The sequence below is a fragment of the Aythya ferina genome, assembly GCF_964211825.1.
Source record: "Aythya ferina genome assembly, chromosome: 5".
Taxonomy (NCBI): domain Eukaryota; kingdom Metazoa; phylum Chordata; class Aves; order Anseriformes; family Anatidae; genus Aythya; species Aythya ferina.
This window is the reverse complement of record NC_140301.1, coordinates 56,614,098-56,625,497: the sequence shown is the minus strand read 5'-3', so window position 1 is coordinate 56,625,497 and position 11,400 is coordinate 56,614,098. Positions and strand designations below refer to the sequence as shown.

The 11,400-nt window shown below is 40.5% G+C and overlaps 1 protein-coding gene across 5 annotated transcripts in view; it reads right to left on the bottom strand.

Annotated features, from left to right (window-relative positions):
* Positions 1 to 2,384: 2,384 nt before the first annotated feature.
* Positions 2,385 to 11,400, bottom strand: part of CEP170B (centrosomal protein 170B) — a 56,472-nt gene continuing 47,456 nt past the window's right edge. For 3 of the 5 annotated variants that reach the window (XM_084519646.1, XM_084519649.1, XM_084519648.1), the window contains 6 exons: positions 10,634 to 10,672; positions 9,939 to 10,082; positions 8,985 to 9,073; positions 8,348 to 8,441; positions 7,292 to 7,343; positions 2,385 to 6,553 (listed from right to left, as the gene is read on the bottom strand). In XM_084519646.1, the coding sequence (XP_084375772.1) occupies positions 6,318 to 6,553; positions 7,292 to 7,343; positions 8,348 to 8,441; positions 8,985 to 9,073; positions 9,939 to 10,082; positions 10,634 to 10,672 (654 nt within the window). In that variant the 3' untranslated portion in view covers positions 2,385 to 6,317. The remainder of the gene's footprint in view (positions 6,554 to 7,291; positions 7,344 to 8,347; positions 8,442 to 8,984; positions 9,074 to 9,938; positions 10,083 to 10,633; positions 10,673 to 11,400) is intronic. The other 2 variants (XM_084519647.1, XM_084519650.1) reach the window with 1 other exon arrangement.

The following is an 11,400-nucleotide window of genomic DNA, read 5'->3' as shown; positions in this document are numbered from 1 at the left end:
ATATTTTGTGCCAAAAGACTGTGCTGCTCAAAGTAGCTGAAAGAAAATGTCATTTCAGGTCAAGAACGGGGAACTGATTCAGCTGACAAGCCTAGAGAAAATTTCTGTTTAAATCAAAGTTTGGCTTTCTGTTTGAAAATGTTTTTAAAGATTTACTCAATTTCAACTGTTTTAAAAGTTCAATAAATACATTGAAGTATGAACCTTAGACTTAGAACACTTCATATGTGACATATTTGGAATATGTTTTTTGTTGCTGTTGTTGTTTTTTAATCTAAAACTCAGTGCTAGTTAGCTGTATTTTGATTGGAAGAGCTTATTTAAAAATAAATAAAAAAAAATTCTGTGATTTGCATAGCTCTATGTTTGCTCTTTCAGAGAGGACTTTCCTGTCTCAGTTTTGTCACTTCTCCTTCATGGCACATGCCCTCCAGTTGCACCTAGGAAATATGACCTACGAGGATTAGGAACAACTTCAGTGTGTTCTGTCTTTCTGTGACCCGTGGGTGTCACTTTTATTTTTCCCTTTCCTTTTGCTCCTACAAGTTGGTTGTTGACACATGTAATAGAGTTACTGCTGACTAAGCCTTTTCTGGCACTAATTCTTTTGGCAAGTACGGTATTTTTAGTGATTTTACTTAAGAGGAGAAAAAAAAAATAACAACAAAAAACAGGAACGAATCCTAGTGCGTATTATTTTCTGATATACATAGATTTTTTGGTTTCCTTGGTCATCCCTCATCATTCAGAGATCTAAGCAGGGGATGCACTAGCAGACTACACCTAGGTAACTGCACCTGGCATTCTCCTGTCTCTGCAGGACAGCACCCAAATTGTTGCAGCCCTCCCAAGGAAAACACCACAGCCCCCAGCCAACCTGCCCACTGCTGCCCCAAGCCAACCCCACCTAACCAGGAGGGGCTGAGGCCAGCAGCCTTGCCCATTTGGTCCACAAAAGCCCCTGCTGAAGCAGCATGGCCCTCCCACACCATGGTGGGAGGCTTGAGGGTCTGGTGGTAGACTTTCACATCAAGTCATTACATCACAACCTGTCTCTGGTTGCTCAACAAACTTCAACCCTAACAAAGGGTCCTGAAAACCTTGCTCCTAGAAAGACTTTTTGGTATTCCTTTCTATGCACACATGGAAAAGTCAAACTCTGTATTTCCCAGCAGAGATGAGGATGTTAAAGAGCCAAGCAGGATTTCAGCTGAACACGCAGCAGGAAGATGCGCAGAGATCGGTACATTTGCCTTCTATCACTTATTTTTAAGTTGTGCCAGATAGCAGCTTTCATCATGATGCAAATGTTTGGCCACAGTTCCACTACCTCTGAGTTCTGTTCAGTCAGTGTTCACAAACTGGTGAAGTGGATGCACTATTGATTTCCAGTCTGTGGTTTAGAGAACAGGGAAACCTTCTCTGCTGATACAGCAGGCAGACTTAAATAGAAAAGCTTGAGAAAGCTTCTTATAAGGCAGATTTTTATTTTTATTTAAATAACCCCCCTTCCCTAAAACTCTTAACTCTAAGTACAAAGGTGTCATAAGTGTTCAAGGATCTAATGCAAAAATGTTCAGGGAATGGGAAGTCACTCAGCGAGCCTGGTTGGGTCCTATTTTTTTTTTATTCCTTTCTCTGTGCTTTAGCTCTTGTTGGAAACCATGCAATGTTCTTATCTGCTGTTGTACTATTGTGCTACTGTTGTACTTCCTAGAGAAGCTGTGCTAACGCAGAGGATGTGGAGCCAAAGTCCAGCTCAGCACCAAGCAGGGCAGGTGAAGCTGCAGACACCTGAAGGCTGTGCAGAAGGAAAGAAGGAATTAATACTGTTTCTAAAGTGCCAAGAAAGATGCAAAGGTCAGACAAAACTCCAGGAAGAGTAGAAGACAGTGATGTAGTGGAAGAAAAAAAAAATCATAATTCATTTACATTCATAATAAATGTAAAAATCCAACATATACAAAATGAGGGCAAAAGAGTGAGTACAAGTAGTGTTCTATGATCACCTGCTAGGGCATGATCATATCCAGGCTGGATTTAACCTTTTAAAACACCACTGTTAATCATGGCAATGAGATAAAACAGTAGCAAAATTAAATTACATATCACCATACAGAAGTAAGAGGTAAGACCACCCTCAGGTGACGGGGACTTGCAGACTTCAATCCCAGAGCAGGGAAGAAGGGACTCCTGTACTGCTAGAGAGGGACCTGCCCCAGCCCCAGGTGGCACCAGAGGGGATCCAGCTGCGCTGTTATGTCTTCAGTTGCTGGCAAGTCTTTCGTTACGCTGTACTTATTAACACCAATGTAAACAGGTAGTTGGAAAATTTAGTCCACTGAGCACTTACTCTCAACAAATTAACACACAAAATTCCAGAATCGTATTGTCACATGATATAAGAATGATTTATTAGAGCAACTTTATGATAAAATTATATAAAATAACAATTTATTTTATTTTTTAAAGACGTCCACAATATCACCTTGGAACAAAATGTACAGATACTGCCTATAATCCAAACAAAAATAAATTACCATTAAAAAAAGCAGAAAAAAAAATCAAGGTAGGAGAAACAAATCAAAATTATACACAGCATTTCCAGAGGGTGTGGAAAAGAGAAAGTCATTAATCAGTTCAAGTTATACCAATGTGTTTCAGCTTTACTCTCAAACAGCTCAGCTTGCATTTGTGTTGCATGCAAATGGAATGATCCAGTGAACAGTTCAGAACAGCAGAATCAGCAGCATAACAACAGCAGATAGTGAAATAGGCACAATTCAGCATGGGGCACATCAAAAGTGAACAGGTAGTTCTGTCTGGTCTTTGCAAAAGTTATACACATTTACCAAACTTCAAAAATAGCTACTGTGATCTGCAAAACAAGAAAAAAAAAAAAAAAACACTAGTAGAATCTTGCACTTAACTACCTTACAGTTTTTCTTCCTTTTTTTTCTTTTTAATTCTTTTTCTTTTTTTTTCAGTAGGCTGTAAACATTCCACTAGGTTTACCTTTACTAAAATATTACTCAAAGATGATGCAGACGTTCTTTTCTCCTGGAGCACGACCACGACATGACCTCACTGTAGGTACAATTGTGTCCTTGCTCACAAAGCTCATACACATTCTCCCAGGAATTTACATTCATCCCAGCACAGAGTAACAGGATTTTACATTTGAAAGCGCTGAACTGAGAACATGGTTTTCAAGTATAGTGGAAGAACTGAGGGCTGGGATTTTGAAAGGTGTTCAAGGCATCAGGCACCCAGATCGCATGGAAGCCCACGAGGGCCTGAGCGCTCGCTTCCCTAAGCCTTGGAAAATCCCACCCTTCGTTACATTTCTTTAGTCAAATACAAAACATGTGAAAGCAAAACGGTATGAGAACGACCCACAGGTCAGCGTCACCCCTACCAAGCTCAACGTGAGGCCCATCCACAGCTCACCGAAGCCAAAAGGCATCCTGCACACCGGTCCCAGGCCAACAAGACACACCTGGCACGCTCACCCTGCAGTCACGGAGGCATGGATGCACACAGTACCATGTGTAAGACTGAAAATTAACAGAGGAGTTACTCAAGTGGCTAGCTCTTTGGTGTATCTGGAGCAGACAAGTACAAATGGGGTGAACTTCAGAAATGGTGAACACAAGAAAAAATTATGTTGTGTTTCCTCGCTGACTAACAAGACTGTTTTAAATGCAAAGATCCAAGCACGAACACTGCGTCAGGACACAGAAGCATTTTGTATTTTGGCTGAGTCACAAATAAACCAAGCTGTGCATCTCCCCCCCCAGCCCTTCTCACACACGTCCAAATTATGAGCAGGCACGGACTGCTGCATCCTTATTAGTCACTCGAAGAGGTACCGTATTTTGTGGGTTGGCTTAATTGATGTAAGGTGTCTGCGGGCGCGCTCTCAAATTCAGAACAAAGCAATCAAGGAAGAAAATCCATTCCTGATGTGTTCATGGAAGATGGAAGAGTCAAGCAATTTTCAAGTGAAAACAATCAGAAGTCAATTCTAGGACATGTTGTAGAGAAAAAAATCCACTAGAGCGTAGCCACGAAGATGTGGAAATGCGGATAACAAACAATAAGAGTCAGATGTCTGAGTAATTCACGTGTCTCTACAGCAAAACCAAAACTAACAGCAATACCTCATCTGTGAAGGTCCTTCAACTCCTAGTGAGTTGGGGTAGCACCTGGTCATATCAAGCCCTAACAAAGCAGGGCTTGGGAAAATGTTTCATACGTCAGGAACAAACCACCACTTATGATAGTCATCACAGACACAGTCAGGTATTTCAAGGAAAGACAGATCAGAGTAAACAAGTGAATCAACACATTCAGATAGTGCGTATATTACAGGCAGAAGAGCATCATGGGCATTTTTTTTTATTATTATTATTCTGCATTCATCTGTGTGAAATTCAGCAGATTTCCTCATGGAAGCGCATCTCCACATAAGCAGATGAGTTATAACCTGCTGGAGATATTGGAAGGATATTTGAACCTATTGTTTGCCAGCCAGCATTCTGCACGCTCAAATTAACGACCTGCTGGCATATTCCCATTTTGAGACCGATCCTGTTTCTGCTGAAATTGATAGAAAGCTCCCACTGGCTTCACCAGGAAAGCACTCATGCTCTTTGCTAGTAAGACTAAACACTTTGTGAGCATCCCTACTTATTTAAGTTATTTTTAACTGGTTCCCACTTTCACAACATTCTAGCAGAAAAGCTCAGGTAACTACTGAAGCTAACTAAGGAATCCACTACCCACCCAAAATATAAAGTCGGCACACAAGAAGCAGTCAAGCTTGGGATACCATTTCACTAGTTAAATTACACACTGTATGAGGGCAAAGTGGAACTCATCTGCTCACCTTTCCCAGCAAATGTATCCTCCACGACCATGGAAGGATTTCTCTACCTGATTACTGTTAATGGACCAGGAAGAATGAAAAAGGAATCAATACGAGATGGAAAAAACTGGGAGCAAACACATCTGGAAGAGGTCCTCTGCAAAACCAAACCTTTTGTTTTTAGAGCAACAGAAATTGCAGGTTTTGCAGCTTAACTGAAAGGCAGAATACAAAATGCAATGTTTTTTAAACAAGAAATTGCTTAGTGCAACTGCACATAGTAGTGTTTCTGGGACTATAATTACCAAAAATAAAATCCAGACAAAAATCCCAGATATATGAAGTGCTTGACGCTGGTGGGTAGTTTCTAAAAACACCACAGAGCCGTTGTTTTCAAGCACTTTTGCATTGAAAAAAAAATTATAGGAGAACCAACCATAAAGGAGGAGCTACACTTATGCTGTTATTTTTTGAGTGCCATCAAGTGAACACTAGTTCACAGCAACTGTGTCATTAAGTTTATTATGTGAGCCACTGGAACAGATGCTTTTCTTAGCAATTAGCTAAATCAAACAACATAGTTGTTGGCCCAGCCAGGAGTACTTCTAGTTCATTGCAAAAAGACTGAATAGTTCATAAAAAGCTTAAAGATAGCAACTGTACCAAAAATTTGGCAAGCTAAACTGTAAAATTTGATTATTTTTTTTTTGTACCTACACCAAACTTTGGGCCTGAAACACCAAAAACAGTAACTGTATTAGAAATCTTTACATTCACACCAGCATTAACTTTTACACTTTCCCAAGAGAGAACAACAAGGGTTTGCTCTGCCTTCTTTTGTTTTCTGAACTAAAAAAAAAAAAAAGATATATGTACAACTTCAGTGTGATCGCCTTTTTAAGACTGCTGATTACAGAACTGTAGCAAGAGTTCCTCTGAGAAACCCGTTATATTGCACCATCGTTCTGCTGGATTTGCACATTGATTCCAACAGAGCTGCAATGCTCACTTGTACAAGTAAAAAAAAAAACAAAAAAAAAACCAAAGCAAATACAGTACCAAAAAGTGTTGCGTGTTTTTTTCTTAAACCTGCGCCTCATTATAACTGAATAATTATAAACAGGCCAATGCAAGAACACTTTAGCTTCGGCAGTACTGAATGGAGGGTATGCAAAGCCTGTTTTCTTATGGCACACTGGAAGAATAAGTGAGTAACTCTTTAAAAGTCGTTTTGCCTCTATGCTGAATATGTGCTGCTCCACAGTGCTAGTCTTGTTTAAAAGGCATACACAGACTTGCCATTCACCCTCACAGCATAGATTTTCTTTTTTTTGTGCAACATGTTAGCAATCTAAACAACTGCTCCACACAAACTGTCCACAAACCACTCACATACAATACTAACGCGACAGTAGATTACAGTATGATAGCAATACAAAATATTTCATCAGATCACGTATTTCTCTCCATCTGGAATGAAATTCGAATCTTGCAAACTAGAAGAGCCACAGTTCGATTTCTGCGTGTAGTTTCTCATCTGTGCTGGGGACAACGTCTCCAGTGTGGACCCAGATGCGTTAGCAGTCCTGACTTTAGTGGCTGTGGATTGTTTAGCAGCAGCAGATGCTTTGTTACTGGCAACTACATCCAAGTTTCCAGTAGGGTCAATGATAGCATTTATAACTGGGGAAAAAGAGGCATACACAAACATATTAGCAGAACTCAGAGTTGTTTAAAGAAGTTACTTGCCTTCGTTTTGAAGGCCACAGAACTGTAGGTAGTACTTGTGTTCATTTAATCATGTTATTTTTTCCCCCTCAGTACCTTCAGGCCTAAGCAGCTTTAATAAGCAAAACCTCTCCCAGTCTGAGTTTACAAGGACACTCAACTTTCTGGTTAAATTTAACACGACAAACTACAGCAGAAAAATAACAAGCATTTAGCAGGAGCCTGAAGTGATCCCTGTATGCTTTCACATATTGTTATTAAGCTTCCAGATGATGCAAGACACATCCACTGAGTTTGCTGTACCTTCTCTGTTGCACAGAGCTCTATGTGCAAGATTCAAGCCAACATGGACACGTAGTCCAAAAGCAAAGCACAGCTCACTGGCTGGAAGAGCTGCTAAGTATTATTTCAGCAGAACAGACCTTTGCTAGTGCATCTTATGTGAATATACTAATTACCACAAACAAAGCATTTCCACAGCTACAGCTTCTACATTTCAAAAGTCAACATTTAAAAGAAAAATTGGCAGTACAAGATGAATCTACTGTTCCTTCCGTATGCACTCAAAGAGCACCATGCAAACTCAACTTCTGCATCCTTTCCCAGTTTTCAGTTGCAAATCAAACTACATTATTTTATTTTGTACAGTTTACTGGCATAGGAAAGACAAAACAAACATTTCAAATGACCAACCTTCAAGCTGTTTTTGAACTCTCCTGAGCTCCTTCAGGATAGAACTGATTTCCTAGAAATAAAAGCATCAGAAGGGAGATTTAAACAAGTTACTCAACTTATGCAGAAATCCAGTCCTACTCTCCCTGCCTTTTCCCATCAAGAATATTCAAAGTCAGTTCCAAACCTGGTTATTTAACAGAAAAGACTAATACAGCATTATGCTTTGACTTGATGATCTTGAAGGTCTTCTTCAACCGAGATGGTTCTGTGATCTCTATCTAGGTCAGCACATGCAACCTCTGCTCTGCCTCATTTTCCCAAGTGCTACTACACCACCCAGTTTATAGCTACAATGGTTTATTAGATTTGAAGTGTCAACTAGATTAATTGTCCACATAGCTGGACACTAACTATACAAAGGCTCATTCACACCCCTTTAACACCACACTCAAAAAGATATTTGCAAACAACTCCTAGACTAGACAAAGTAATTGGCCACAGATACACTGCTGTAGCACTGAGTCGTTAGACACAGATCCTGCACAGTTATACATACTCTTAGCATTAGCCAGGGTCCATTACTGTACTTAAATCCCTGCTGATGGTCCCAATAAATGACAGTAAGAGGTTATGTGAGTACAAACACCACCCTACAGATGAGGGTTTTGTTATTGTCCTGTTGACAAATTGTAACAGGTAGGGAAAAAAAATGAACATCCAGGAGAAAGACTTATCTTCAACTAAAGATGTGGCGACTACATGGTAGGTGATGCTTTGGAAGATGTTTAAATGAAGCCTAAAGATCCTGCATTTGAACAGCTGCTACGGGACTGAGCATCTAAAGATGAATTACTAAGGCAAAGGAGAAAATTTTGGTGAAAGTGACAGTACCACAACAGCTGAAAGAACTCACCTTGTCACACCTAAAGCAGCAACAGAAAACAGCAGTTCAACACATGCAAATGGACTAGTAAATTCAGAAATTGATTTGAGGCGGGCCAGAACTTAGGTCAGTTTCTCACAAAGCTTTCAATGGACACAAGCCTTCAGTAGTTTACTTTTTCCATGTCTTACCTTGTTTGATGTCTTCAGAATTGGCACTTCATTTTCTGAGTTAATTTTGGCCTCCATCTCCTCCCAGGTCCTCTCTGAGTTTTGAAACAGAATCCTGCAGCACAAAGAGTGGAACAGGTCTTAAAATTGCCATCCAAAAGCTGATTGTTTGAAAGACTTAATTATCACAAGATGTGGCAACAAAGGAGATTAATGGATTAGTGACAGGACAAAGCTGCTTTCAGCTGATTTAGGAACATTCCAAAGTCCTTCTCTACCTGATGGCTTCTAGAGCAACAACAGGCTTTGAAGAGCTTGCACAAGACCTGGTGATCTGTGGGCTTTCCAAGAGCCTTGGGACATGGGAGGAAAGAGAACAAAATCCACCAGTAGGAATACATTTTTTTTCTCTCCTTTCCACAGGCAGCATTTCAAAGTTAATTGACTAACAGATATTCTAAATCCAGCACTAAAATTCCAGAGGCCAAACATACAAGAAAAGAGATGGCAAGAGACCATATTATCTCTCGTTCACTCCATACCCCATTTACTACACCGATTCCCTACCCCTTGATAATAAGACTTTTGAAGATGACAATGTATTATCTTCCACAAAGAGCCAGTCAACATTTCAGGCCAGGGACAAAAAGTTACTTACTTCATTTTTTCAGCTAAGTTTTCCGTATTTTCACGGATTGTATGTGATAACTGGGACACTGGGTTCAACATCAGGTTGTCAAAGATTACCTAAAATAAAAGGCAAATCAGATAAAAAAAAATTTATCAAAAGAGGAAAAAAATACTTTTTTTTTTTTTTTTTTTTTTTTTTAAGAGTAAACAATCCCCACTGAGATATCTTCAGCTATATGGATGATATATGAAGCTCAAGGGAGATTAAGATAGCATACAGCTTTGTTGTAGCACTTTGGCAGAAAGATTAACAGTAACCTGTTCAGTTGTTGGCTTTGGTCCTTTTATTTTTCTAGAAGAGTTGAGGAAGACAGAGCTGTTTGAAGTCACATAACTGCTTAAACATTTCTGTAAGACTTCACAAGCTTGATAGTTACTGTCACCCCCAAAACCAAGCATGTGTGCACACACACACAAAACAAAACAAAACCAAAACATCCTAAGTGATTTATATGAGGCACTTCAGGCCACTTTCATGGTCGTGTATCTTGATACTCAGCCAGGCATATACAGACTATATGCCATATGCCACGACTGCTTCACAGGCAGCTCGGACCAGCATGCCCACTGCAGAAAAGTACGGTGCCATTACTGGTTAAGGGCAGCTAGTCTTCTGACGTGATTTCTTGTCATTAAACCACCAATGCTGCACATTTCAAAGTTGAGACATTTGTGTTTTTATTTACAAGAGCAAGTGAAATAGCCAAAGTGGGCTGACACTGAATGCCTCCTCCCCGGCAATCAAGCCTCGGATGCTAGTGAAGCTTTACACAGGAGAGGAAACTTCCAGTTAATGTGGGCTAAAAGGGTGATGTTCTGTTCCTTTTTTTCACTTCTTTAACACTATTTCTATACAGACATGCATATTGCAACCGAGTAATGTCATATGTAAAGTTAGAAAGTAAAGAAAAGGGTGGCCTGCCTCCTCACGGTTTCTTGTCCTTGTTTTTTTTGATGGATCCTCTTCTCTATTATCGTTCATATTTTGGTCAAAATCCTTCAGTTCCACTGATCCCGGAGGCACTTTCTGGTAGTTCAGACTTGCTTCTGGAATGTGCTGCACCAACTTGGAAATAATGAGTAATGAGTCATTAAAAATGAGTAGGGAAGGAGGCACACAGGCACTCAGTGCAGGTATGGCAGATTTTCAGGCAAGCCCCAGAGGAACACTGATTCATTCAAGTCTTGTTCAGACAGGTATGGGTTCCTAAACAAATTACCAGACCCCAAGTATCTGCCCACTGGAGTCATCCTACGAAACTTAGTGGGGCTGTTCCACTTTATAATCTCGAGACTTAAATGTGTCACTGAACAGTACATCTTAGCCTTTTATGGGCTAAAACTCAAAAGGCCCTGTTTCCTTGTATCTTATGTTTTAATATACCAATGTAACATTAAAGTGACACTAAAATTAATCAGAAAATATTTAATAACACATGGAAGAGATGAAAAAGAAATCCAAAACCACCGATAATGCAGACAATTAACAGGAAGAACAGAAACAGCAAGACAGCTACTCCTGTTTGTTTGATTGACAGACAAAAAACCTCTAAAAGAAGGTGAGGAAGGTAACAGTGACAAGACAGGAATACAAAAATAATGGGATGGAAAGTGCACCTGAGATGGATATGCCAGCCGAAAAGATCTACGAGCAATCTGTGTTAAAACAGAAACAAAGAGATCAATGCTACTGAATGACTGTGACAGCAAGTATCAAAGAACACACACATCGTTATTTTGGGGTGACATTCCCCAGAGCGCATTCCTGAAGACCAGCACTTGCTGCCCACCCCCTTCAGCATGCACTGAAGCCCACGGAGGTGCTGGTCACCCACCAGTTCTGCAGAGGTGGTCTCAGGCAGCTCCCCGGATACTTTAGAAAGTGCTGAGTGAAATCCCACAGCTCTCTGAGCACAGGAGGCTCTGGGGTTGGCAACAGCACTCAGCTTCGTGAGGAAGCCGTGTGCCATCCAGGGTCCAGGCTTCCCAAACTCTACGCAGTAGCAGTTGGGTTATGCACAGGCAGAAGGCATGAGACATTATGCTATGGGTGCACAACAGCCAAAATGTTTAGCTAATAAGCTTTGTTTTTTTAAGCATCCTTTTGTGAAGTGCAGAAACAGTGAGTTAAGGCTGGCTGCAGCAGTGAAACAGTGTCAGAAGGGAACGAGATATTCCTGTAGTCCAGCACATCTTGGCACAACCAGCTGTAGGAGCTGCATCTGCTCCACCACCAGCAGGAGATGGTCATACACAACCTGCTTCCTTCTCATGCTTTCTGTTCTGTCACATCCTAAGCACCTCCTCTCATCACACCAACAGTCATACTGAGTACATTAAAATCACAGAATCACAGACAGCAACTTCATAAATATCACTGGGAT